We start from the raw sequence: 25,760 nt of genomic DNA, 5'->3' as shown, positions 1-25,760 counted from the left end.
GCCCCAGCCACGCCTCTGAGTCGCGCTGCGCAGGCGCCATTGGGCAGAGGGATTGGCAAGCTTGCGTGCCCCAGCGACACAGGCCTCGAGGCTGTCTCTGACAAGTGTTCAGAGGAGGTGGGGACGCCTCTGCGCGAGGAACGAGGAGCTACGGGCCTGGGCCCGGTTATTGCCATGGGCAGCGGCTGCCGCATCGAATGCATATTCTTCAGCGAGTTCCACCCCACGCTGGGACCCAAGATCACCTATCAGGTGCCACCCGGGCTCGCGGGACTGGGCGGGGAGAGGGACGTTCTCGAGAGCTCAACTGGCTACCTGAAGGCGGTAGTTTCCCGTGCTGCACGCAGGCATGCTACTTCATTCGCAGACAACTGTGAGGCTAGAGGATAGTCAGACCCAGGCCCCCGGCTCCCAATGTGGCAGGGAAGACACACGTCACATTGGCAGTGTTTGTAGGATATCGGACTGTAGGGATCCGGTTGGGGGGTTCCAGGTCCCACAGAAGGTGAGTTGGGTGACCCATGAGTATCCCTGAACTGCGTGAAGAGTAAATGATGCATAGGAAGTTTAGATAAGGCAGGAGAAAGTGTTCCAGGTAGAGGGAACAGCATATGCAGAAGCCAGGAAGGAGGTGAGATCATAGCGTATGTTTGGAAACAGAAAGAAGTAATAGGCCTGAGTGGATGGGAGAGAGGGGAACGCTGGAGAAGAGGACTTGGGCTTGGGGGGCATGAGGAGGTCACCATTTGTACTACACCCAGTACAGATGTCCACTGAGGGGCCCATTGCCACTCCCCTCCCCAGGTCCCTGAAGACTTCATCTCCCGAGAGCTGTTTGACACAGTCCAAGTGTACATCATCACCAAGCCAGAGCTGCAGAACAAGCTTATCACTGTGTGAGACCCTAGCTCGGGGTGAGCGGTGGGTGGCAGGGGTTGTCCCAGGAGGAGGAAGGGACAGGCTTGGGGGCCTGACTGTGTTCCAATTATCCAGCACAGCTATGGAAAAGAAGCTGATCGGCTGTCCTGTGTGCATCGAACACAAGAAGTACAGCCGCAATGCTCTCCTCTTCAACCTGGGCTTCGTGTGTGATGCCCAGGCCAAGACCTGCGCCCTCGAGCCCATCGTTAAAAAGCTGGCTGGCTATCTGACCACACTAGAGGTCTGCAATGAGATGGGCTTGGGTTTACCGACAGGCAGAGTTGGGGAAGGTGTTCCCATGTCTCCAAAGTCCCCCAAACCTGGGACCCTGCAAACCAGCTCAGGACTCAGGGCAGCCAACCAGCCAGGGGTCCTGGGATGTGCCCACCATGCTTTCCATGCTCTATCTAGCTAGAGAGCAGCTTCGTGTCCATGGAGGAGAGCAAGCAGAAGTTGGTGCCCATCATGACCATCTTGCTGGAGGAGCTAAATGCCTCAGGCCGGTGCACTCTGCCCATTGGTATGGCCAGCCTCTGCAAGGACAGCAGAGGGGTAGAGGAGAGTTGGGAAAGTGAGCCCAGCTAGTCAGGGAGAAGGACAAGACTCATGAACACATTGGTGGGCAGGAAATAGCCATGGGTTGAGGTGCCCATGTCCAGGGTCCAATGCATGATGGAGCTGGGACTGGGGGTAGGGGGAAAGCAGAGCTCTCCAGCTCTGCCCCATGGGCAATTCATTCCCCTTTGTGGGCCTCCGTTTCTCGCTTCATAAAAAGAGAAAGATTAGCCCTACCCAGAGGCACCTGCTTGCCCCAAGGGATGCTGGGAGGCCTGGATGGTCATTGAGGACCTCTTGGAAGAAGTGGCACTGAGGATATGGATGGGGTCCCCTACAGATGAGTCCAACACCATCCACTTGAAGGTGATTGAGCAGCGGCCAGACCCTCCGGTGGCCCAGGAGTATGATGTACCTGTCTTTACCAAAGACAAGGAGGATTTCTTCAACTCACAGTGGGACCTCACTACACAACAAGTATGCCATCCCTCCCTGGGTATCATCACCTGGGGCTGGCCACAGCCCTGGCCTCATCCTGTTTCTTCTGACCTTGTCCCACTCTGCCCAGATCCTGCCCTACATTGATGGGTTCCGCCACATCCAGAAGATTTCAGCAGAGGCAGATGTGGAGCTCAACCTGGTGCGCATTGCTATCCAGAACCTGCTGTGAGTGGGCCTACAGTCATACCCGGGACAAGGTCACCAGCCAGGGAAGACCTCAGGGGCCCTGGGTGTGAGGGTTGGGAAGGCATGGTCCTCAGAAGCTGAGCACAGCTCTCTCTCTCAGGTACTACGGCGTTGTGACACTGGTGTCCATCCTCCAGGTAGGTGAGTTGGGTTTGGTTAAGTGGAGAGTGGATCATGTGGCTGGACCAGACCAGGGCTGTGTCAGCTTCCCAAGCCCCTCACTCAGGCCCCTATGCCTTCTGCTACCCTCTAGTACTCCAATGTATACTGCCCAACGCCCAAGGTCCAGGACCTGGTAGATGACAAGTCCCTGCAGGAGGCATGTCTATCCTACGTGACCAAGCAAGGTAGTGGTGGGTTCTGGGGGAAGCCATCTTGGGGAGGGCAGGGCCACATGGTGAGCTGATCCCTGGCACCCACAGGGCACAAGAGGGCCAGTCTCCGGGATGTGTTCCAGCTATACTGCAGCCTGAGCCCTGGCACTACCGTGCGAGACCTCATTGGCCGCCACCCCCAGCAGCTGCAGCATGTTGATGAACGGTCAGAGGAGAATTTGCTGGGGCATTTGGGAGTTACCTGAGGGAAGCTAGACCCTTTATGTCTCTCAGGAGCCCTGGATCATGGGGCACTGCCAATCCAAGCAGGCTTCCTGGAGATGATGGGCTACAGAGACAAAATTGAAGGGAGACTACAGGAAAGGGTTGGCCTGCCTGAAAGAAGGTCTGGCCAGGGCGTCACCCCTGTCCTCTGATCCTCACCCTAGGAAGCTGATCCAGTTCGGGCTTATGAAGAACCTCATCAGGCGACTACAGAAGTATCCTGTGCGGGTGACTCGGGAAGAGCAGAGCCACCCTGCCCGGCTTTATACAGGCTGCCACAGCTATGACGAGATCTGCTGCAAGACAGGTGGAGGCGGGCGGGCAGTCAGGGTGGGTTCAGGGCAGGGTGGCCAGGCCAAGGCCACTGACCTCTCCTCCACCACCCCACCCAGGCATGAGCTACCATGAGCTGGATGAGCGGCTTGAAAATGACCCCAACATCATCATCTGCTGGAAGTGAGGCTGGTAGTGGCTGGATGGACACATTGCTGTGGGTAGTCCCTCCTACTAGGAGGCTTGTCATACTGTCTAGAAGTTGACTCTTAGTTCTGTAAATAAAGAAATCCATTTCAAACAGCCTTTATTGAGTGCTGTTTCTGGGCCAGCCGTGGGAGACCCAGCAGTGAATGAAATAGCCACGAGCCGTGGGCTAGATCGCCATCTGGTGGGCAGGACCTACAATCGACAAATAAAAGTGCCGGTTAATTACAAAAAAAAAAAAAAAAAAAAAATCGTCCTGATGCGGTGACTCACCTGTAGCCCCAGCTACTCAGGAGGCTGAAGTGGGAGGATCATTTGAGGCCACGAGTTGGAGGCTACATTTAGCTGTGATCCCATCACTGCACCCCAGCCTGGGTGACAGAGCAAGACCCCATCTCAATAATAATAATAATAATAATAATTAATAATAATAATAATAATAATAAATAAACCTAGAAAGAAACAGATGTAGATGTAGCCAGGAGCAGTGGCTCATGCCTATAATCCCAGCACTTTGGGAGGCTGAAGCGGGCAGATCACCTGAGGTCAGATGTTCAAAAACAGCCTGGCCAACATAGTGAAACCCCATCTCCACTAAAAAAAAAAATACAAAAAATTAGCCAGGTGTGGTGGTGCGCACCTGTAATCCCAGCTACTCAGGAAGCTGAGGCAGGAGAACCACTTGAACCTGGGAGGCAGAGGTTGCAGTGAGCCGAGGTCATGCCACTGCACTCCAGCCTAGGTGACAGGAGACTCAATTTCAAAAAAAGAAAGATGTGATCAAGAGTGAATTGGGTTTGAGGCAGGGACTGCTCTGGATTAAATGGCCAAGAAAGGCCATGCTGAGGTGTAAACTGAGCCCTGAAGGAAGAGTATTCCAGGCAAAGCGCAAAACTCTGAGGCAAAAACCTCTTTGGAATGTATGAGGGAGGTTCAGGGAAGCAAGGAGGAGAGGAAAGAATCCAAGTCCCGAGGTACAGGAGAGGGCAAGAAGTAGATCTTGCAGAGCTGCTAGTAAGCGGCATCCCATCTAACATTTTGAGGGCCAGAGGTAGCCACAGAGCCCCTCTCATGCAAGGGAGTAATGTCTATACGCTTTTTTTTTTTTTTTTGAGACAGTCTCCCTTTGTTGTCCGGGCTGGAGTGCGGTGGTGCAATCTTGCCTCACTGCAAACTCCACCTCCTGTGCTCAAGCGATTCTCCTGCCTCAGTCTCCCAAGTAGCTGGGACTACAGGTTTGTGCTCCACACCTGTCTAATTTTTGTACTTTTAGTAGAGACAGGGTTTCACCATGTTGCCCAGGCTGGTCTCAAACTCCTGACCTCAAGTGATCCGCCTGCCTCGGCCTCCCAAAGTGCTGAGATTACAGGTGTCAGCCACCGCGCCCGGCCTGATACACACTTTTAAGGCTCCGGGCTGTCCATGAGGATCAAGCGTGGAAGTAGGTCTACAGAAAAGGCTGCCGCAGTTCACCCATGACAGATGATGACAGTCTGGACATAGGGAGGATGGAGAGAAGTCGTGCGCCCTGGCAGTATTTCAGGAGCCAACTAGTGGAGCCGGGACGCGAGAAATAGAGGAACCAAGAAGCCATAAGGAGGAGGAAGAGCAGCGGGTAGGTCAAGATGCCACAGCCGCAGGAGGGGCTGTTGGGGTTGGGGTTACCCCCATCCCTGTGCAGGCGGACTTGGCGTCCAAGGACAGAGTCCAGACCACAAGGATCTGGAGCTCAGGAGAGACTTGTGGGCCACAGCCCGAGAAAGCGCTGGGAATCCAAATACTATGGTGATTGGCAGCCGCGTAGGCGAGGCGGGCTAGAGACCCGCCCGGATTTAGGCGCGAGCCACCTCCAGGGGCGGGGCCCAGGCCGCACTGCGCAGGCGCGGCTAATCCGTTTCCATGGCTGCGAGAACTGACGCTCCCCAACCGTCCCACAACTGTCCTGTCCCAGACTCTGGCACCGTCGGGGTCCGTCGTCCCCGAATGTGTCAGCATCCCCACCCCGGCTGCTGCCCAGGATCCGCCGGACCCCGGCCTCGATATGGGAGACCTGGAACTGCTGCTGCCCGGGGAAGCTGAAGTGCTGGTGCGGGGTCTGCGCAGCTTCCCGCTACGCGAGATGGGCTCCGAAGGGTGAGGCACCCGGGTCAGGCGGAATCCCGGAGTCATTGTCCCTGAGTGGGGGAGCTGGGGCCTGACTAGGGGGAGGAGCTGCCCAGTGTGGAGGGGCTCCCAAATGGGGGAGCAGAGCGTTCCGAGACAGGAGTATTACTGCTCCTGAGCCCCCTGTGTCCCCTCAGGATCAGGTTAGGCTTCAGTAGGATCCAGCCCCCATCCCCACTCCTAATGCACACACGTGGACGCACATGCACTTACCCTCTGAGGCAGGTGGAACCAGCAGCATGAGAACCTGGAGAAGCTGAACATGCAAGCCATCCTCGATGCCACAGTCAGCCAGGGCGAGCCCATTCAGGAGCTGCTGGTCACCCATGGGAAGGTACCCCGAGGTCACAGGCAGGGTTCCTGCCTTCCCCCATACCTCACCTACTCTACCCCTCAGGAGTCCCCTGTGTGCCCTTCCCCTCTGGCCTGGTACACCTGTTCTTCCTGAAGGGGAAAGAGGAATGTGTTACATGTTTCATTTTGTATCCCTATTGGACAGGACTCTGGCACACCAGGCTGGGTGCAGGGCATGAGTTGATTAGGGAGAAAGCTGTAGGTCCTAGAACAGCTTAGGCTTCGAGGGGAAGGCCCAAATGCTAAAGGCATCTGTGAATTGACTGTAAGGCTGGTGGTGGGGAAGGGGAGGGGAGGGGGTGGGGAGGGCGGGAGGGAGGGGAGATAACTTAACTGGAGGTGGAACTTTGGCATGGAAGGAGGCAGCCTTCCCAACATGAGAGGGGGAAGTTAGAAACCAGGGAGATGCCTCGCTGGAACATGGACCAGGGAGTGTCACCAGCAGATGACCTGAGATATCAATTGACCAAAAAAAAAAAAAAAAAAAGCCAGGCATGGTAGCTCATGCCTGTTATCCCAGCATTTTGGGAGGCCAAGACGGGTGGATCATCTGAGGTCAGGAGTTCAAGGCCAGCCTGGCCAACATGGTGAAATCCCGCCTCTACTAAAAATACAAAAATTTGCAGAGCATGGTGGTGCACACCTGTAATCCCAGCTACTCGGGAGGCTGAGGCAGGAGAATCGCTTGAACCTGGGAGGCAGAGGTTACAGAGAGCCAAGATCATGCCACTGCACTCCAACCTGGGTGACAAGAGTGAAACTCCGTCTCAAAAAAAAAAAAAAGAAAGAAAAGAAAGGTCCTTTGCAAGAGAAAGATAGAACTCATACTAGGGGATAGGATAGGAACAAGGCACTGTGAAGGGTCCTGTGAAGGAGTGAGGCCAAGGCACACAAGAGCTTTGGAGGACCACAGACAGGGACTAGAGGGAGGGCATGAGGAGAAGGGCTGGCTTGAAAGGGATGCCTGAATGGGCGGGCAGAGGATAAGGGTGCAGGTGCAGGCAGGGCAAGGCAGTCTGGGAACTGGGCAGGAGCCAGTCACATAAGCATGAGGGACATCCACAGAGGTGTTGGGAGCAGCTGGTAATGAAGGTCCAAGGTGCAAGAGAGAAGTCAGGAAGGATACTCATGGGGTCTGGGATAGTTTAGGGGCCCAGCAGTGTTTGGGGATATCTGGGTTGAGCTGAGCCGGGGATGGGAGGGTTGCCAGGCAAAGGTAGGCCCATCTCATCCCTGTCCTTTACCCTACCCTTCAAAGGTCCCAACACTGGTGGAGGAGCTGATCGCAGTGGAGATGTGGAAGCAGAAGGTGTTCCCTGTGCTCTGCAGGGTGGAGGACTTCAAGCCCCCGAACACCTTCCCCATCTACATGGTGGTGAGCTGGGCCCCTGGTTCATACCTCTTCTCACTCCTTCAGAGGGCTCTGGACCGGGGAGGAGAGCTGGTAGCCCCTATCCCTTCCTCAGGCCCTGTCCTTCTCTTTTTCTGACAGGTGCACCACGAGGCCTCCATCATCAACCTCTTGGAGACAGTGTTCTTCCACAAGGTGAGGGACTATCTCTGCCCATGGGCCACAGTTCCGGGTCAGGGCCTGGCAGGAAGGGAGATTGTGTCTGTGTGGGGAAGGCATCAGACACAGAAAGTTTCCCTCCCCCTTTTCCCAGGAGGCGTGTGAGTCAGCAGAAGACACTGTCTTGGACTTGGTAGACTATTGCCACCGCAAACTGACCCTGCTGGTGGCCCAGAGTGGCTGTGGTGGCCCCCCTGAGGGGGAGGGATCCCAGGACAGCAACCCCATGCAGGTGGGTTGAGGTTACCTAGGGTTGTGAAAGCCTAGGTCTGGGTTCCCCAAGGCCTGCGCAGGTGAGGGTGGCCCAGCGTGAACACTGTGTGACCTCCCAGGAGCTGCAGAAGCAGGCAGAGCTGATGGAATTTGAGATCGCACTGAAGGCCCTCTCAGTACTACGCTACATCACAGACTGTGTGGACAGGTGAGCAGTCCAACTGGGCCTGGGCCTACTGTGGAGGGCTGGAAGCCCGGGCCTGTAGCCTGCCTCTACTCACCTCCTTCACAACGTCCCTGCCCCTAGCCTCTCTCTCAGCACCTTGAGCCGTATGCTTAGCACGCACAACCTGCCCTGCCTCCTGGTGGAACTGCTGGAGCATAGTCCCTGGAGCCGGTGGGAAGGAGGTAGGGTCCTCCCCCACCAGCCTAAGCCCCAGGCTACTGCTTCAGGATATCTTTTTGATAGAGGGGGGCAGCTTGCACACACGAAGACAAACCCTGTCCCCAAGCCCACTGAGGATACCAGGATGCCTCAGCCAAGGTTGGCCTAGACCTGAGCTCTGCAGCAGGCCAGGCCCATGTGTCCACTACTGAGGCTCACCCTGCTCTGGGGTCAGCAGCACTATAGCCTGGGCAAGTCCTGTGGCCCAGGTTCTCCCATTCCCAGGCAGTGGTCAGTCTCCCAGCCCCCACAGCTGGCTCACTTGAAGAGAATTCAATGTCTGCACCCAGTGTGCTGGTTCCTCTCCCCAGGCAAGCTGCAGCAGTTCGAGGGCAGCCGTTGGCATACTGTGGCCCCCTCAGAGCAGCAAAAGCTGAGCAAGTTGGACGGGCAAGTGTGGATCACCCTGCACAACCTGCTGCTAAGCCCTGAGGCTCAGGCGCGCTACTGCCTCACAAGTTTTGCCAAGGGACAGCTACTCAAGGTCAGACTCCCTCCGCACCAGCCCGCACAGCCCCAGTACCGCCCTCCCCATCCTACCCCCACTGCATCCCTGCTGTTTATCTTTGCCCACCCACCTCAACCCCAGTGCTCTTTTCAGTCCTTGGGCCTCAGGTGACACACCAGCTAGTGGGACATGGGCCCCCACAGGCATGCTCAGCCCAACCCAGCCCCTTCCTTTTCCTTGGCCCTGGCCAGCAACTGCATCACACTGGCCTCCACTGGACACCCTTGCAGCTTCGGGCCTTCCTCACAGACACACTACTGGACCAGCTGCCCAACCTGGCCCACTTGCAGAGTTTCCTGGCCCATCTGACCCTAACTGAAACCCAGCCTCCTAAGAAGGACCTGGTGTTGGAACAGGTAGGCACTGGAAAGTTAGCTGCTCAGGACCACTGTCCCACTTTACCAGCACCTTCCTGCCACTCTCCACTTCTCTCTCCTAGATCCCAGAAATCTGGGAGCGGCTGGAGCGAGAAAACAGAGGCAAGTGGCAGGCAATTGCCAAGCACCAGCTCCAGCATGTGTTCAGCCCCTCAGAGCAGGACCTGCGGCTGCAGGCGCGAAGGTAAGGCCTATGGAAATGGCAGGGAGGGTGGAGGGGATGCAGGAGGCATGGATGTGGGCGGGGTGCCCCCACCTTCCAGGGCCAGTCAGACCTTCCTGACTTTCCCCCAGGTGGGCTGAGACCTACAGGCTGGATGTGCTAGAGGCAGTGGCTCCAGAGCGGCCCCGCTGTGCTTACTGCAGTGCAGAGGCTTCTAAGCGCTGCTCACGATGCCAGAATGAGTGGTATTGCTGCAGGTGAGGGTATCCTAGAACCTTGGACCTCTAAGCCCTACTCCCACATCCCCCACATGCACTGCCATCCTCAATACCCACCTGCCTGCAGGGAGTGCCAAGTCAAGCACTGGGAAAAGCATGGAAAGACTTGTGTCCTGGCAGCCCAGGGTGACAGAGCCAAATGAGGGCTACAGTTGCTGAGGGCCGACCACCCATGCCAAGGGAATCCACCCAGAATGCACCCCTGAACCTCAAGATCACGGTCCAGCCTCTGCTGGAGCCCCAGTCTCCGCAGTGGAGAGCAGAGCGGGCGGTAAAGCTGCTGACCGATCTCCCTCCTCCTCACCCCAAGGGAAGGCTCGAGACTTCCTGCCCCACCCAGTGGGTAGGCCAAGTGCGTTGCTTCAGCAAACCGGACCAGGAGGGCGAGGGCCGGATGTGGGGACCCTCTTCCTCTAGCCCAGTAAAGCTGGCCTCCAGAAACACGGGTACCTCCGCGTGGTGCTTTGCGGTCGCCGTCGTTGTGGCCGTCCGGGGTGGGGTGTGAGGAGGGGACGAAGGAGGGAAGGAAGGGCAAGGCGGGGGCTCTGCGAGAGCGCGCCCAGCCCCGCCTTCGGGCCCCACAGTCCCTGCACCCAGGTTTCCATTGCGCGGCTCTCCTCAGCTCCTTCCCGCCGCCCAGCCTGGATCCTGGGGGAGGCGCTGAAGTCGGGGCCCGCCCTGTGGCCCCGCCCGGCCCGCGCTTGCTAGCGCCCAAAGCCAGCGAAGCACCGGCCCGACCGGGCCATGTCGGGGGAGCCTGAGCTCATTGAGCTGCGGGAGCTGGCACCCGCTGGGCGCGCTGGGCAGGGCCGCACCCGGCTGGAGCGTGCCAACGCGCTGCGCATCGCGCGGGGCACCGCGTGCAACCCCACACGGCAGCTGGTCCCTGGCCGTGGCCACCGCTTCCAGCCCGCGGGGCCCGCCACGCACACGTGGTGCGACCTCTGTGGCGACTTCATCTGGGGCGTCGTGCGCAAAGGCCTGCAGTGCGCGCGTGAGTAGTGGCCCCGCGCGCCTACGAGAGTGGAAGGGGCAGCCAAGGGGCAGCGCACTCGCCGCGGGTCAAGTCGCGGCAGAGGGGGTCGGCGGGGACAGCTCCCGAGGACTAGGTCCGTTACTTTCGCCCCATCGCTGAAGAGTGCGCGAAAATGGTTTATCCCTTGTCGCACTCCACTCGTATCTGGGCCACAGATGAGCAGAGGTGGCTGCTTATATGTAAAAATACGCTGATTTTAAGTTTCTTATCTTTAAAATGCCTTGGCCCTTCTTGAGAAAGGGTTTGTGCCTACTGTCCTCGGAGTCCATCTTCCCAGGCTTGCCTCTTCTCAAACATTCATGACCCCCTCCAGAACCTTTAGGGTGAAGGGAAGTTACCACCTATGGGAGGGAGCCTGGAAAAAGTTAGAACCTTTGGTGGGCACCCTGCAAGCAGGAGTTTTGTTGAGTCTTTATTTAGCAAACACCCTTTTCTGACCCAGTGAATCAGATGCTAAAATATGCACGCAGCCACACACCCAGCAGTCCTTCTGCAACCCTGGGAATCACCAGCAAGCAAAGGTTGCTCTCCCCTGGGTAGACACCAGCTGGAATCACCAGGGGTGCTTTTACAGTCCTCCCACCCTCTAGCCTGGATCCCACCTCAGACCTGTTGAATCAACTGCTGGGAGTGGACCCTAGGCATCAGTAAATTTTAAAAACTCCCCAAATTATTGTAACATGGAGTCTGGGTTGAGCATCACTGCTCTGGCCTATTTAGGAACTTGTGGATGGATGGTGTCCCAGGTCTGTGTGTGCATGGAGACCCTCTCATCCGGTACAAGAGGACATCACAAATTCAGCTGGGGGGAGCACAAAGTTGTGACAGAATACAAAGAATGAACAAGGGGCCGAGCGCGGTGGCTCATGCCTGTAATCCCAGCACTTCGGAAGGCGGAGGCGGGTGGATCACTGAGGTCAGGAGTTCAAGACCAGCCTGGCCAACATGGTGAAACCTCATCTCTACTAAAAAATAAAAAAAAATTAGCCGGGCGTGGTGGCGGGTGCCTGTAATCCCAGCTACTGGGGAGGCTGAGGTGGGAGAATTGCTTGAACCCAGGAGGCAGAGGTTGCAGTGAGCCGAGATCGTGCCACTGCCCTCCAGCCTTGGCGACAGAGTGAGACTGTCTCAAAAAAAAAAAAAAAAAAGAACAAGCCTGGGACATTGCAGCGTTCTCAAAGAGAAATAAAGTAGCCATGGAGATAAGAAGCAGGATGATTTGGGCATGTTTATCAGAGGTAGAGACAAGGGAGAAATCAAAGATAAGTTTGGGTTTTTGTCTCTAGTAACTGGGAGCCTAGTGGCCATTTTTGCTGCAAAGAGGAAGCTGGGCAAGTGTAGCAGTGAGGCGGAAGAAAAGGGAATTAAATTTTGGCCATGTTCACTTGAAACGTCTTTTAGACATCCTAGTGAAGGTACTGGCACGGAGGATCTAGTCTGAGGGTTTAGGTCAGTGTTTCAGCCGTGGATCTGGGGCAGATGAGTGTAGACAGACCAGGCCAGCGATCAGGACTGAGCCCAGACTTCATCGTGAGATATGGAAGTTGAGTCAGAATCTGCGAAGGAGCTGAGCAGGAGCTGCAGGGGGTAGGAGGAAAACTGGGAGAGTGTAGCCCCTGGGAGTCAAAGGGAGCAAGCTTCAAATGATGCTGAGGGGGTGAGAATGGAGAATGGAACACTGGATTCCATTTGGTAGTACACAGATCGCTGAGGACCCTGTCCCGGGCAGTTTCCTGGAGGAAGAGGCAAGCCTGGCTGGAGTGGGTAGAGGGGAGAGTGAAGGCGAAGGATTAGAGTGTATAGAGACCAGTGTCTTGGTCTGAGGGGAGTAGAGACAGGTGACAACCAGAGGGCAGACGTAGGTTAAAGGTGTTTAGTTTTTCCTTCAAGTAAATGGGCAGATGTATTCCATATACGTTCCCAATGAAGGGCCGGGTGCGGTGGCTCACGCCTGTAGTCCCAGCACTTTGGGAGGCCGAGGCGGGTGGATCACCTGAGATTAGGAGTTTGAGACCAGCCTGGCTAACATTGTGAAACTCCGTCTCTACTAAAAATACAAAAATTAGCTGGGCGTGGTGGCGGGCGCCTGTAATCCTAGGTACTCAGGAGGCTGAGGCAGAAGAATCGCTTGAACCCAGGAGGCGGAGGTTGCAGTGAGCCGAAATCGCGCCATCGCACTCCAGCCTGGGTGAGAAAAGCAAGACGCCGTTTTTTGTTGTTGTTTTTTTAATTGCCAATGAGGAAAGGGGAAGTTCTGCGCTAGGCGATAGAGATCCAACTGTTGAGCAGGCCTCTGCCTGTGGCCTTCCGGCCGGTTTCCAGACGCCCAGGGTGGCCAACATTAGAGTCCGCGTAGCAGTGTGAGGTAACCCACTGAGATAGGTCGGGCCTGCGGAGCCTGGCGAGCAGCGGCCCTCTCCCTGGGGCTTCCCTTCAATCTCCGGGACATTTCCCCGACCTGGGGCTCGTCCGCCTCACGGCCAGGCCTCTCTGCAGATTGCAAGTTCACCTGCCACTACCGCTGCCGCGCGCTCGTCTGCCTGGACTGTTGCGGGCCCCGGGACCTGGGCTGGGAACCCGCGGTGGAGCGGGACACGAACGTGGTGAGCGCGGGGCCGAGGGCGTATGGGAAGGGCGAGGATGGGCAGGCCACAGTGCAGGCATTCTCGAGGGCTGCCTGGGTGCCGCGCGCAAGAAGCGTTCTAATTGCCGATTTCCCGGCGGCAGAGAGAGGCTAATTCTGCGCGGGGGCTGGGAGGGGAGCCTGGATTGCCGGCTCCGCAAGCACTCCACCCGCTGCAAGCGGACCCGGGCCCAGGCTGACCCAGGCTCCGCGCACGCGCACTTCCCGCACCTTCCCGCCCTCGCCTCCGGCCAGAGGCCACTCTTGTGCGCTTGCCCGGACGCTGGCACCCGCCCCCGTTCCCTGTGGTAGGTGGGGTCTGTGAGTGGAGCTGCCGGAGCGATGAGGTCATTCCTGGGGGCGAAGCGTGCGTGTCTCCGCCCCGGCGTTCCTGCCCCAATGAGACAAGAACTAGATCCCGGCGATCTACGTTTCAGTCTTAACGGTTGCGGCGCGGCTCTGGCCCGGGCGCACGCGCACACTGACACGCGTACACGCACGCACGCGACCGGGGCGGTGGTTGGCGGCTACGGACGCGCGGGACTCGGGGACGGGCGGGTACGGCTATGGGCGAGGCGGAGGCGCCTTCTTTCGAAATGACCTGGAGCAGCACGACGAGCAGTGGCTACTGCAGCCAAGAGGACTCGGACTCGGAGCTCGAGCAGTACTTCACCGCGCGAACCTCGCTAGCGCGCAGGCCGCGCCGGGACCAGGTGGGAGCCAGGGGGTGCCGGCGGGCGGGAGGGGAGGCGGTCGCTGGAGCTCCGCCCTCCCCGGTCCGTTGCCGCGTCCTGGGTCGGTGGGCAGCCCCACCCTCCTGGCTACGTGGCTCCCCGCGGGTCCTGGCCGGGGACTTGCCCGCGGAACCGTGTGTAAGACCCCGATTCCACCGCCTAGATGCTGGGTGCCGGGGCCCCCTTGGTTTCTGTCACAGACAGGTTGAACACGGAAAAAGCAGCTGTGTGGCTTGTGGTAGACCTGAGCCGGGCATTATCCAGCTATGACTAAAGCCGACCGAGCAGTCTGGACTAGCACCTCGATTTCCGCGTTCGAATGCTCCTGCTCCCTCCTTGGGGAGACTAGGGGAGGATATGGAGAGGGAAGAGTCCTCGCCAGGAATTGAGAAGTATGTTTAGGAAAACTGAGAGGCAGAGAGAGATCCTGCTCCTCCATCTGCACTCCTGTATGGAGCCAGCTGAGCCCTCACCTCTTCCCTGTTCTGGCCTGTCACCAGCTGCTGGAATGTGGAAGATTCTGATCCCTTCCTCTAGGGTGGATCTGGTGAAAGATTTGGGAATAGATAGGAAAGAAGTCTTGTTTTGGACCATAAGCATTCAGGAGCACTTTACCCACAGGAAGGGGGAAAGCTAGATTATAAAATGCCTAAAGAGGTGGAAAAAGAGATCCAGGTTACTAACCCAGGACTGTAAGGTGTCTCAGAACCTCCTAGGTATCCCCATTATCAGAGAACTGTGTGCCAGATGCCATTGGTGTGACCACCAGGCTCAGAGAACCAGGCCTAGGCACCAGGAAAAAGAAACAGGGACTGTGAAGCTCAGTATGCCTGGCAGCAGTGGGGCGGAAATCCTTATTTAAGTAAAGAAAGTGGAGTTGTGAGTGATGCTTCAGATAAAATTTTACAAAATTCCTTACAAAATGGGTGGTGCTCAGCACGCCAAAATCTTAGCCCAGAGCTTGGGTGCAAGGGTTGAGTTGAGTGTAGACCCCTGGGCTTGTCTTCATGTCAGTCAGTCCTGAGCCATTTTCCACTGTGGAAAGGTGGGAAAACCACAAGACACTAACCAATTGAAAAGGAGGGCTAGCCACGGAGGTGCACACCTGTAATCCCAGCTACTTGGGAGGGTGAGGCATAAGTATAGCTTGAACCTGGGAGGCAGAGGTTGCAGTGAGCCAAGATCGTGCCACTGCACTCCAACCTGGGTGACAGGGTGAGGCTGTGTCTCAAAAAAAAGAAAGAAGGCTGGGCTTGGTCACTCATGCCTGTAATCTCAGCATTTTGGGAGGCCAAGGCAGGCAGATCACTTGAGGCCAAGAGTTTGAGACCTGCCAGGCCAACATAGCAAAACCCCGTCTGTACTGAAAATACAAAAAAATTAGCTGGCCATGGTGGTGTGTGCCTGTAATCCCAGCTACTGGGGAGGCTGAGGCAGGAGAATCACTTGAACCCAGAAGACAGAGGTTGCAGTGAGTCAAGACTGGGCCACTGCACTCCAGCCTGGATGAGAGAGCAAGACTCTGTCTCAAAAAAAAAAAAAAAAAAAGAATAGGAGGCTGAGAAGTCCCAAGTTATATGTAAAAAAAAAAAGAAAAAAACATCAGTTTTAGGCCGGGTGCAGTGGCTCACACCTTTGAGTCCAGCACTTTGGAAAGCCGAGGCGGGTGGATCATGAGGTCAGGAGTTCAAGACCAGCCTGGCCAAAATGGTGAAACCCCGTCTCGACTAAAAATACAAAAAATTAGCCAGTTGTGGTGGCAGGCACCTGTAATCCCAGCTACTTGGGAGGCTGAAGCAGAGAATTGCTTGAACCCAGGAGGCAGAGATTGCAATGAGCCAAGATCGCACCACTGCACTCCAGCCTGGAAAACAGAGCGAGACTCCGTCTCAAAAAAAAAAACCATCAGTTTTTATGGACAGTGGTAGAGTGGAGGGTGGGTCCCTATGGTGCAGAAGGGAAATTCCATGGTCCTGCTGTGCATCCGGCTGGGATGGCTGTTGAAATCCTCTTCCAGCAGGCAGCTTTGGAAACAGAAAAAGAAACTCTTCCTCCTTTAGAATCCTGGAAGGGCTGTGCAGTGCCTCTAATCCAAGTCTGTTTTCTGAGTGAAGATAGGGAGGTTCATCACCAGAAGGGAAGGGGCTGGAAATGAGGTCACTGCATCCCAGCCCAGGGCTCCTGGGTCATCCAGGAAGGGAAGAAGGAGCAAACTTTCTCATTGTTAGGTAGGAGCTCAGAGCCATCACAAGAACAAGTTAGCACCATCCCTGTGCCCTCCCTGTTCTGCAAACAAAATGATCTTCCTTCTTGCCCTGGCACTAGAGTCTGTCTGGCATTTCTCCTGCCCTTAGTACTCCTCCCATCTGGGTACTTCTTCCCGTTGGTGTACTGAACAAACACATCCACTGCTTTATTCACAGCCTCCAGCCCTCATTTTCCAGGGCCCACACCATTTGTTTTTACTAACCCGACAAGGTTGCCCACTGTCCCCAGTAAGGTTTGTACTGGGGTTTTTACTCCAATGCTCTTCTCCATCCAGGAGACCTTTGGATACTTGGGGAAGAAAATGAGCTTAAGTTCCCACCCCTCCCCCTTTACCTTTTTCCTGTAAGGCCCTGGCCTTAGTTCTTAGCCCCACATCCTTGCTGGCTGCAGAATAGCAGCGGGTTCTGGGTAAGGAGCATTCTGCTAAAACGCTCCACCCTGCTCCCTCATCTGTCCTCTCCATTTGTCCCCATCAGATGGTTTAAGTGCTTAAGGGGACTCCAGGGCGGAGTCAGGGAGAACCCTGGCTCTCCTGGGCTAGGCACAAGATCATTCTACAGGAAACCTTGTGGGAATTCTTCTGGGACAAAGTATTGGTCAGTGCTGAGCTTAGCTGTGTCTGTGACACTCGCATTCTAACTAGGGCCTGTCTGACGTCAACAGGAAGTAAGGCTGATGCAATGGGGCCAAGGGAGTCTGGGAGAAGAAAGTCAGTTCAGAGCCCTGGCTGCTCTGTCCCACACTCCACCCTTCCGGCAAGAATCCAGTCCCTAGATGAGGTGGGGAGTGAGTGGTGGAGTTAAAAATCTCTGGGTCGGGTACGATGGTTCACGCCTGTAATCCCAGCACTTTGGGAGGTGAAGGCAGGCGGATCACTTGAGGTCAGGAGTTCAAGACCAACCTGGCCAATGTGGTGAAATCCCATCTCTACTAAAAATACAAAAATTAGCCGGGTGTTGTGGCACGCGCCTGTAGTCCCAGCTACTCGGGAGTCTGAGGCAGGAGAATCGCTTGAACCCAGGAGGCAGAGCTTGCAGTGAGCCAAGATCCAGCCACTGCACTCCAGCCTGGGCGACAGAGTGAGGCTTCGTCTCAAAAAAAAAAAAATCTTTGGGCCAAATCTCCAGACAGCACAGGCAGATGCAGAAACCCACCAGGAAGCTGCCTGTGTACCTCTGGCAGATTGGAGCCTGGCCTAAAGCTGCCTTTTATGCAGCTTGGGTCAAGGTTAAACATCATGTCACAGTGATTTTTCTCACTATGTATGAGACATGGAGAACTGGCTCCAAGTACTACTCTGTCCACTGGTGGCTGGACTACTGATGTGTACCACTCTCCACTCCTCTCACCCTGCAGTGGGTCATGGCCCTGTGCCGGGGCAGAGGAGAAAAATGGGCTGCCTTCTCCAGGACAAACCCTCACTCCAACTCAACTAGGGTGCTGTGATCAGAATGTGCAATTGAGGTGTGATTTTACTGAATTTTTTTTTTTTGAGACCGAGTTTCGCTCTTGTTGCCCAGGCTGGAGTGCAATGGCGCGATCTCAGTTCACTGCAACCTCCACCTCCCGAGTTCGAGCAATTCTCCTGCCTCAGCCTCCTAAGTAGCTGGGATTACAGGCATGTGCCACCACGCCTGGCTAATTTTGTATTTTTAGTAGAGACAGGTTTCTCCATGTTGGTCAGGCTGGTCTCAAACTCCCGACCTCAGGTGATCCACCCTCCTCGGCCTCCCAAAGTGCTGGAATTACAGGCGTGAGCCAACGTGCCCAGCCTGTTTTTGTTTTTTGTGTTTTGAAGCAGGGTCTCACTCAGTTCCCCAGGCTGGAGTGCAGTGACACGATAATAGCTTACTGTAGCTGCAATCTCACGGGCTCAAACGATCCTCCCACCTCAGCCTCCTGAACAGTTGGGACTACAGGCACACCACCACACCTGGCTAATTTGTTTTTCTTTTTTTAGTAGAGATGAGGTCTTGCTATGTTGCCCAAGCTGGTCTCAAACTCCTGAGGATCAAGTGATCCTCCTACCTTAGCCTCCCAAAATGCTGGGATTGCAGATGTGAGCCACCACACCCAGCCTGATTTTACTTTAAATGAGAGTCCCTCTTCAGAGTCCCTCAGCTGTTCCTGGCCCCTGGCCATGTGCCTTCAGTTGCCCCTGCTTCTGTGGTATCCTTAAGGCTACATTCAGTGCTGAGGCCCTAGGCAGGCAGCAGAGAGAAGCCAAATGATTCTATCTTTCCCTTATCCACCCAGAGCATGCAGAACCAGGAGCAGTGGTGGGTTCAGGGTGGACACCGGCTATGTATATGTACATCAGGGACAGGGGGCCAAAGGCAGTCAGTTTCCAAGGACTGCCCCAGAGGCCATTTTTCAGAGAAGCCCTGGGTTCCTCAAGGGCCCTGTGTCCATGCTGGCCCATCTTGCAGGACGAGCCTGTGGAGTGGGAGACACCTGACCTTTCTCAAGCTGAGATTGAGCAGAAGATCAAGGAGTACAATGCCCAGATCAACAGCAACCTCTTCATGAGCTTGGTGAGTTGACTGCTCAGGAAGGGGGTGTGGGGAGGAGCAGGTACCCAGCTATGTGCCTGATACTCAGAGGGTCACAACTGAGGTTATCTTGGGTGGGCGCAAGCAGTAATTTGTGCATACCCAGCCTAGCCCCAAGTAGACTGACATCTCACCTGGAACCTATTATCAAGGTTTGGTTTCTCTATTTCTTCAGAACAAGGACGGTTCTTACACAGGCTTCATCAAGGTTCAGCTGAAGCTGGTGCGCCCTGTCTCTGTGCCCTCCAGCAAGAAGCCACCCTCCTTGCAGGATGCCCGGCGGGGCCCAGGACGGGGCACAAGCGTCAGGCGCCGCACTTCCTTTTACCTGCCCAAGGATGCTGTCAAGCACCTGCATGTGCTGTCACGCACAAGGGCACGTGAAGTCATTGAGGCCCTGCTGCGAAAGTTCTTGGTGGTGGATGACCCCCGCAAGTTTGCGCTCTTTGAGCGCGCTGAGCGTCATGGTGAAGGTGGGCTTCCCACCCCACCCTGCCCTATGTGAGGGTATATACGCATGCACCTGAACATGCAGGGGCTGAGCAGCTGGCCCTGTCTCTGATCATTACTTCCCCTTCACAGTGTACTTGCGGAAGCTGTTGGATGATGAGCAGCCCCTGCGGCTGCGGCTCCTGGCAGGGCCCAGTGACAAGGCCCTGAGCTTCGTCCTGAAGGAAAATGACTCTGGGGAGGTGAACGTGAGTACATAGTTCTTAGTTTCTTGGTTGTCACTAGACAGGACTGATGGGCTGTAGCTACAGTAAGGCTTGGAGGAGGAATTGTGCTGGAAGACAAGCCCTGCAAAACAGTTCCAGGAGTGTATAGGCATTGTAACTAAAGCAAAGGCTTCCAGACCACTCATGCCAAAGCCTAGGGTTGTCCCAAGAAGCCAGGAAGAATTGTCTTGGTGCTTTGATCTTTCCTGGTGTGGAAAATATTCTGGAGATGCAGGAGTCCATCTAATGACATGAGGAGGCCCCCGTCAGACTTTTTACCTGGAAGCTTTCTGGCTCCAAGATATTAGGCCTGTGGAGTGGAATTAGACTCAGAATATGCCTGACCTGTCCACAGGTAATTGGGGAACATCTGACTTGGTTGTCTCAGTAAGGTGACCGTTTTGTAGGGCCCATCTTCCATACAAACTGCTGTCAGGGATCCTACCAGAGATTATTCAGCCAAGAGCCTGACATCAGAAAGCCCAGTCCTAGCTTGTGTGAACATGAGGTGCTAGTCTTCTCTGGGGAGGGTCTGCTGGCTTGGCCATCCCTTCTGCAGCCTGTACACTCCCCTTTCGCCCCTTGCAGTGGGACGCCTTCAGCATGCCTGAACTACATAACTTCCTGCGTATCCTGCAGCGGGAGGAGGAAGAGCACCTCCGCCAGATCCTGCAGAAGTACTCCTATTGCCGCCAGAAGATCCAAGAGGCCCTGCACGCCTGCCCCCTTGGGTGACCTCTTGTACCCCCAGGTGGAAGGCAGAGAGCAGGCAGCACCAAGTGCATGCCGTGTGAGTGTGACAGGGCCAGTGAGGCCTGTGGAATGAGTGTGCATGGAGGTCCTCCTGTGCTGGGGGAATGAGCCCAGAGAACAGCGAAGGAGCTTGCTCCCTGTGTCCACCTGTGGGTGTAGCCAGGTATGGCTCTGCACCCCTCTGCCCTCATTACTAGGCCTTGGTGGGCCAGGGCTGCCCTGAGAAGCTGCTCCAGGCCTGCAGCAGGAGTGGAGCAAACAGAAGTCTCCTCAATTTTTGTCTCAGAAGTGAAAATCTTGGAGATCCTGCAAACAGAACAGGGTCATGTTTGCAGGGGTGAGGGCCCTCATCTATGAGGAAAGGTTTTGGATCTTGAATGTGGTCTCAGGATATCCTTATCAGAGCTAAGGGTGGGTGCTCAGAATAAGGCAGGCATTGAGGAAGAGTCTTGGTTTCTGTCTACAGTGCCAACTCCTCACACACCCTGAGGTCAGGGAGTGCTGGCTCACAGTACAGCATGTGCCTTAATGCCTCATATGAGGAGGATGTCCCTGGTCCAGGGTCTGTGTGAATGTGAGCACTGGCTCAGGTTCATACCTTATTTGCTAATCAAAGCCAGGGTCTCTCCCTCAGGTATTTTTCATGAAGTGCGTGAATGTATGTAATGTGTGGTGGCCTCAGCTGAATGCCTCCTGTGGGGAAAGGGGTTGGGGTGACAGTCATCAGGGCCTGGGGCCTGAGAGAATTGGCTGAATAAAGATTTAAAGATCCTCCTGCTGTTGGAATCTTTTATACATATAAAGTTTTTGTAGAGACATTAGTCTCTCTGTGTTGCCCAGGATCCTCCCAACTTGGCCTCCCAAAGTGTTGGGATTACAGGTGTGAGCCACCCTGCCCAGCCTGGACTCTTTATTATTATAGGCGCAGAGCTGCAGTTGCCCCTCATGGTGCCAGAAGTTGCCAAGGGTGATGGACAGGCTCCCAGGTGTCTTGCAAAGTCACCATGGACCAATTTGTGAAGATGTAGTATGCATATATACTTGGTCATCACTCAGCTCCCTGGGGCTCAGGTTGTGGTGGAGACAAAAATGGACTGCAGTTAGAACTTATGGAAACTGGCCGGGCATAGTGGCTCACACCTGTAATCCCAACACTTTGGTTGGGCTAGGTGGGCAGATCACTTGAGGCCAGGAGTTCGAGGCCAACCTGGCCAGCATGGCGAAACCCCATCTCTACCAAAAATACAAAAAAAATTCAGCTGGGCGTGGTGGTGGGCGCTTGTAGTCCCAGCTACTCAGAAGGCTGAGGCAGGAGAATCGCTTGAACCCGGCAGGCAGAGGTTGCAGTGAGTGGAGATCACACCACTGCACTCCGATAGAGCAAGACTCCAACTCAAAAAAAAAAAAAGGCCGGGCGCAGTGGCTCAGGCCTGTAATCTCAGCACTTTGGGAGGCCAAGGCGGGTGGATCACCTGAGGTCGGGGGTTCAAGACCGCCTGACCAACATGGTGAAACCCCGTCTCTAGTAGAAATACAAAAAAATTAGCCGGCATGGTGGCAGATGCCTGTAATCCCAGGTACTCGGGAGGCTGAGGCAGGAGAATCGCTTGAACCCTGGAGGCGGAGGCTGCAGTGAGCCGAGATCGTGCCACTGCACATTATCCTGGGCGACAAGAGTGAAACTCCATCTCAAAAAAAAAAAACAAAAAAACACGAGAAACCATCCCTTCAACACACACACCACGCTCTGGGAGAAGGTGTGGCATAACCCCTTCACCAAATACAGAGCTGCCACCGTGGACCAGACACTGCTCGTGATACCGAGGGTATAGCTGTTAACAATTCCTGCTTTCATTAAGCATGGACTCTGCTGGGTTTGAAAACACTGAATTCGAAGTTCTTCAGAACTGAATGTAACTATGTGAATCTGGCCAGTTCCTTAATTTTCCTTCAACTTGGTTAGTTCACATAAGCGTGGCAATCGCAAAAATACAGCTGTGAAAATAGAAGCCAGATGGGCACCCGACGGTCTGGCCTTAGGCCCTGAAGTGCAGGTTTGAGGATTGGTGCTTGCGAAGTCCTGTTAGGCCTGAACTCAGGTGTTGGGGGACGTCAGAGCCGCCAAATACACCCAAAAGACCGGGAGGACTCACGGCCACCACTTTCCTCGGTGGGAGCTGTCCCAGCTGGTCAGATCGCGCTTGCTGGGACCTGGGATCTCGCAACGCATGCTGGGATGCCCAGCATCTAAAGGCGGCCATTGGTCCCGCCCCCACGACTTGAGCAACAGCCAATCAGAGGTGGCAGCGTGCGGAAGCGGAAGTGAGGTTTCCGTGGAGACAGCCGAGCCTGCGGAAGGCGGCGGCGGCGGCACCTGCGATCAGCGGCTGGGGCAGGTTATGGTGGTGCGGAGTGCGCTGTGAGCAGAGCGGCCACGGGGCCCGCCATGCGCCGGCGGCCCTGACATGGGCGCCAGCGGGTCCAAAGCTCGGGGCCTGTGGCCCTTCGCCTCGGCGGCCGGAGGCGGCGGCTCAGAGGCAGCAGGAGCTGAGCAAGCTTTGGTGCGGCCTCGGGGCCGAGCTGTGCCCCCCTTCGTATTCACGCGCCGCGGGTAAGGGCATGGGTTCCACCCTGGCGGGGGGAACAGGCGGGCGGCCAGGCGTCCCGCGCCACAGGGGAACTTCCACCGCTGTACCCCACTACAGCCAAGCCAGGACGACCCCCATATTTTGAGCCTCATTGGAGCTAGGGGTGGAGAAAGCCGGGCAGTGGTCTGGCGGCCTGGCCACTCTGAAAGTCTCCCTAGGGAAGAGTGGGCCTGAGGCTTGTGACTGGGCAGACCTTCCGCACGGTAAAGCTAAGCTAGGGCCTCCATAAGACCTCCATAAGATCTCTTCCTTTCATCCCTTCCGGCTCAGCCTGCATACTGAAGGGTCCTAGCCTCCCTTTCCCCCCAGTTATTCCAAGGGGATAATAACCCTCTGTTTAGGCTGCTTTTCCTGACAGTAGTGGGGCTGAACCTCTGAGGGTAGTGGCTGGGAAAGCAGGGATAGGCCTCAGTATTGGGGGTGAGGCTGAGGAAAAAAGACCCTCACCCATTTATGTTCTCCAGATCCAGAGCGCTGACCTACCCACCCAACCCCCAGCCCAGTCTCCCAGAGGCCCGCACAAGAGTACCAGATTGGCTTGGCTCTAGTGGGCTCCTGGAGATGGGTGCTCCCTGTGCTAGAGATTTGGCTGTAGACACCAGAAAGACCCAACAGTGGCAATTCACCAGCCACCTGGGGTGTGGGGTCAGGGAGACACAGCCTTCATTCCTTTGTGCTTCTTCCTAGCTTAGGCTTCTGCTATTTCAGTCTTTGACACTGGGCCAGCAGCATCTTCTGGAGTGAGACCAACATGCCGAGGCCACCACCCTGCCCACTCTAGAAGTCCTGGGTGAAGGCAAAGTCCTGATATTAGAATGGCTGCCCTTGCTGAACAAATCAATGATGAGAACTGGCCTTGGTGGCTGCCTGGATGGTGTGCTCTGGTGTGGGCTCTCTTCTTGGGGGTCTGACATAGTAGCACTGCCCACCCATCACCTCACTTCCCACTTTCTTCTAGTAGACCCCAAACCCCAGGCAAAGGATTCTCCAGGCAGGCCAGGCACAGTGGCTCACGCCTGTAATCCTAACACTTTGGGAGATGAAGACGAGTGGATTGCCTGAGTTCGGGAGTTCGAGACCAGCCAGAGCAACATGGCAAAACCCCGTCTCTACTAAAATACAAAAAATTAGCAGGGTGTGGTGGTGCGTGCCTGTAGTCCCAGCTACTTGGGAGGCTGAGGCAGGAGAATTGCTTGAACCTGGGAGGCAGAGGTTGCAGCAAGCTGAGATCGCGTCACTGCACCTCCAGCCTGGGCAACAGAGTGAGATTCTGTCTCGAAAAAATTTTTTTAAAAAAAGGATTCTCCAGGCATATTATCCTCTTTTCTTCCCAATTGGGGTTGGGAAGACCACAGACTTCCCTGTGACCTGTGACATTTGCCATGCCCAGGTGTGGGGCTCCAGCCCAGCCTGTTCCCTTCTCCCTCTACACAGCTCTATGTTCTATGATGAGGATGGGGATCTGGCTCACGAGTTCTATGAGGAGACAATCGTCACCAAGAACGGGCAGAAGCGGGCCAAGCTGAGGCGAGTGCATAAGAATCTGATTCCTCAGGTGAGGGGCTGGGCAGTGGTCACAGAGCCTACACTAAGCGTGTGGAGGTGGACCCAGATGGGATCTGTTGTCATGGTGGGGGCTTTTGATGGGGGATCTGGGAGGAACAAGGAAGCTTCCTGAAGTAGAGGCCCTGAGCTGACCCTCACTAGCCTCTGTTTCCATGGCAGGGCATCGTGAAGCTGGATCCCCCCCGCATCCACGTGGATTTCCCTGTGATCCTCTATGAGGTGTGACCCTGGGAGGTGGCAGACAGAAGCACCCCCTGCCCCAGCAAGAAACTCCCAGGCTCAATCAAGGTGTGGCTTCCATTGAGGAGCCCAGGCTGGGGCCACAACCCTGAATAAACTCCGTTGGCCCATAACCTTCAGCTGTGAGCGGGTCAGTCCCGCAGTATTGGTTGGGTGTTGGTTTGTGTGTGGACAAGAGGTGGTTGGTGGGTGGTGAAGGCTAATGGCAGAGTTAGCACCCCACTCTCCCAAGCCACCCCTGCAAGCAGCACAGCAGGGCATATACCAGTCAGGAATGCCCGTTACCTGGTTCCTTGCCTGGTCTGCTTTCTTCCAAGTTTGCCTGGGGCCTAGCCCTGCTAGAGGCTACAGCACTTTACAAGCAAGGTATGCCTTCTTCCAGCCCCTAGGCTGTGGGCACTGTATACAAGTAGGAACTTCCTTTCCTTCACTTCCCTTTTAACCCCTAGTCAGAGCATTTCAGCCATTGTTTCAGCTACCTCGATTCCTCCTGTGTTGGACAGAGGCTGGGGGCAGTGCCAGCCTGATTCTTCCGACCTACCTGCCATTTGTTCCCGCCTTCAGATGGATGGACAGTTTGCTGGCTATTGATAGGAGTGGGGACTGGGTGGGGGCTTCTGCCTTTACCCAGGGCTGGGCTGATCCCCCTACTGCAACTAACTGTTGCCCCCCCCACCCCAAACCCCCAGTTTAGGAGTTGAGAGAGTGCAGGCTGGGGTCAGGACAGGCTGCGGATGCTTGTGCCTATGGGGAGTTACTCCAACCCACCTATTCTGTCTAATCCCCATGGCTTTGCACCAAATCCTCCACCCCTCCAATTGGGAGGGGACTGTTCACCACCTTGTGGTAAGGGACAACACCCTAAGGCTGGTGCCAGTAGTTATGAGTAGCCTACCACCCCCTCCCTTACAGTAACCCCCACCCCTTCAGGATCAGTCAAGGGAAAGCACTAGAACCCCTGGGTAGGGAAAGAAAGGAGGGAAAAACCATAAAAGGAATACTTATAATGTGAAGGTTTGTAAATAGTCCATGATGATGTCGTGGCAGAGTCTGATTTCTATATAGAGGTGACTTTTTTTTTAAGTACTGTGCAAGCTCTGTGCTTCTAGAATGTGGGAAATGGCTTGGGAAGGATGGCCCCTAGCTTAGGAAGACTGTTGTGTTATTTGTTCAATTTCAATAAAATGATTTGTAGATCCTGCACATGAGAGTGGCATCCTGTGGGGGTTCTGACACCCAGTGTCTAGACTACCACCTGGGTTCAATAGGTAGGCCTGGCACAGGACTCTGGCAGGCCCCCTATGACCAGCA

At 55.5% G+C, this 25,760-nt stretch overlaps 4 protein-coding genes and 1 long non-coding RNA gene across 10 annotated transcripts; 4 read left to right on the top strand and 1 right to left on the bottom strand.

Annotated features, from left to right (window-relative positions):
• Positions 1-54: 54 nt before the first annotated feature.
• On the top strand, positions 55-3,341 carry NPRL2 (NPR2 like, GATOR1 complex subunit). Its single transcript, XM_004034205.5, has 11 exons — positions 55-252; positions 805-896; positions 994-1,162; positions 1,333-1,441; positions 1,817-1,953; positions 2,045-2,142; positions 2,264-2,300; positions 2,417-2,510; positions 2,586-2,703; positions 2,927-3,069; positions 3,155-3,341. The coding sequence occupies exons 1-11, from the start codon at positions 175-177 to the stop codon at positions 3,220-3,222; spliced, it is 1,143 nt and encodes a 380-aa protein (XP_004034253.1). The 5' UTR covers positions 55-174; the 3' UTR covers positions 3,223-3,341.
• LOC129532573 (uncharacterized) lies at positions 3,309-9,756 on the bottom strand. The gene is made up of 4 exons (XR_008678338.2): positions 9,618-9,756; positions 7,159-7,350; positions 5,619-5,718; positions 3,309-3,437 (listed from the first exon to the last, which is right to left on the bottom strand). It is a non-coding gene; the product is annotated as an uncharacterized lncRNA (long non-coding RNA).
• ZMYND10 (zinc finger MYND-type containing 10) lies at positions 5,061-9,756 on the top strand. 4 transcript variants are annotated; one of them, XM_063703819.1, is made up of 12 exons: positions 5,061-5,375; positions 5,631-5,739; positions 7,018-7,134; positions 7,252-7,305; positions 7,424-7,561; positions 7,662-7,750; positions 7,850-7,950; positions 8,278-8,471; positions 8,687-8,851; positions 8,935-9,056; positions 9,167-9,292; positions 9,381-9,756. In XM_063703819.1, exons 1-12 carry the CDS (start codon positions 5,284-5,286, stop codon positions 9,454-9,456), a joined length of 1,383 nt encoding a protein of 460 aa, XP_063559889.1. In that variant the 5' UTR covers positions 5,061-5,283; the 3' UTR covers positions 9,457-9,756. The 4 variants fall into 4 exon arrangements, with proteins under 4 accessions (XP_063559889.1, XP_018878779.1, XP_063559890.1 ...); XM_019023234.4 differs by having other exon boundaries at positions 5,065-5,375; positions 8,299-8,471; XM_063703820.1 differs by having other exon boundaries at positions 5,076-5,375; positions 8,726-8,851.
• Positions 9,757-9,981: 225 nt separating this feature from the next.
• On the top strand, positions 9,982-20,766 carry RASSF1 (Ras association domain family member 1). Of its 3 annotated transcripts, XM_004034197.5 has the most exons (6): positions 9,982-10,307; positions 12,846-12,952; positions 18,404-18,508; positions 18,702-18,999; positions 19,109-19,224; positions 19,831-20,766. In XM_004034197.5, exons 1-6 carry the CDS (start codon positions 10,058-10,060, stop codon positions 19,975-19,977), a joined length of 1,023 nt encoding a protein of 340 aa, XP_004034245.1. In that variant the 5' UTR covers positions 9,982-10,057; the 3' UTR covers positions 19,978-20,766. The 3 variants fall into 3 exon arrangements, with proteins under 3 accessions (XP_004034245.1, XP_055238474.1, XP_004034244.1); XM_055382499.2 differs by lacking the exon at positions 12,846-12,952 and having other exon boundaries at positions 10,026-10,307; XM_004034196.5 differs by lacking the exons at positions 9,982-10,307; positions 12,846-12,952 and adding an exon at positions 13,003-13,685.
• Positions 20,767-22,288: 1,522 nt separating this feature from the next.
• TUSC2 (tumor suppressor 2, mitochondrial calcium regulator) lies at positions 22,289-25,652 on the top strand. Its single transcript, XM_004034200.5, has 3 exons — positions 22,289-22,606; positions 24,078-24,198; positions 24,369-25,652. The coding sequence occupies exons 1-3, from the start codon at positions 22,461-22,463 to the stop codon at positions 24,432-24,434; spliced, it is 333 nt and encodes a 110-aa protein (XP_004034248.1). The 5' UTR covers positions 22,289-22,460; the 3' UTR covers positions 24,435-25,652.
• The last annotated feature ends 108 nt before the right edge of the window (positions 25,653-25,760 follow it).

This window comes from Gorilla gorilla, chromosome 2, assembly GCF_029281585.2.
Source record: "Gorilla gorilla gorilla isolate KB3781 chromosome 2, NHGRI_mGorGor1-v2.1_pri, whole genome shotgun sequence".
Classification (NCBI taxonomy): domain Eukaryota; kingdom Metazoa; phylum Chordata; class Mammalia; order Primates; family Hominidae; genus Gorilla; species Gorilla gorilla.
This window is presented reverse-complemented; position numbering and strand designations above follow the sequence as displayed.

Excerpts from the sequence above, each read along its gene's own strand:
- ZMYND10 (XM_063703819.1), top strand. The coding sequence starts at position 5,284 with ATGGGAGACCTGGAACTGCTGCTGCCCGGGGAAGCTGAAGTGCTGGTG. Across the intron at positions 5,740-7,017 it reads TGCTGGTCACCCATGGGAAG|GTCCCAACACTGGTGGAGGA; the intron begins GTACCCCGAGGT and ends TACCCTTCAAAG. Across the intron at positions 9,293-9,380 it reads AATGAGTGGTATTGCTGCAG|GGAGTGCCAAGTCAAGCACT; the intron begins GTGAGGGTATCC and ends ACCTGCCTGCAG.
- RASSF1 (XM_004034197.5), top strand. The coding sequence starts at position 10,058 with ATGTCGGGGGAGCCTGAGCTCATTGAGCTGCGGGAGCTGGCACCCGCT. Across the intron at positions 12,953-18,403 it reads TGGAGCGGGACACGAACGTG|GACGAGCCTGTGGAGTGGGA; the intron begins GTGAGCGCGGGG and ends CCCATCTTGCAG. Across the intron at positions 19,225-19,830 it reads ATGACTCTGGGGAGGTGAAC|TGGGACGCCTTCAGCATGCC; the intron begins GTGAGTACATAG and ends CGCCCCTTGCAG.
- NPRL2 (XM_004034205.5), top strand. The coding sequence starts at position 175 with ATGGGCAGCGGCTGCCGCATCGAATGCATATTCTTCAGCGAGTTCCAC. Across the intron at positions 253-804 it reads GACCCAAGATCACCTATCAG|GTCCCTGAAGACTTCATCTC; the intron begins GTGCCACCCGGG and ends TCCCCTCCCCAG. Across the intron at positions 1,163-1,332 it reads GCTATCTGACCACACTAGAG|CTAGAGAGCAGCTTCGTGTC; the intron begins GTCTGCAATGAG and ends TGCTCTATCTAG.
- TUSC2 (XM_004034200.5), top strand. The coding sequence starts at position 22,461 with ATGGGCGCCAGCGGGTCCAAAGCTCGGGGCCTGTGGCCCTTCGCCTCG. Across the intron at positions 22,607-24,077 it reads TTCGTATTCACGCGCCGCGG|CTCTATGTTCTATGATGAGG; the intron begins GTAAGGGCATGG and ends CCCTCTACACAG. Across the intron at positions 24,199-24,368 it reads ATAAGAATCTGATTCCTCAG|GGCATCGTGAAGCTGGATCC; the intron begins GTGAGGGGCTGG and ends TTTCCATGGCAG.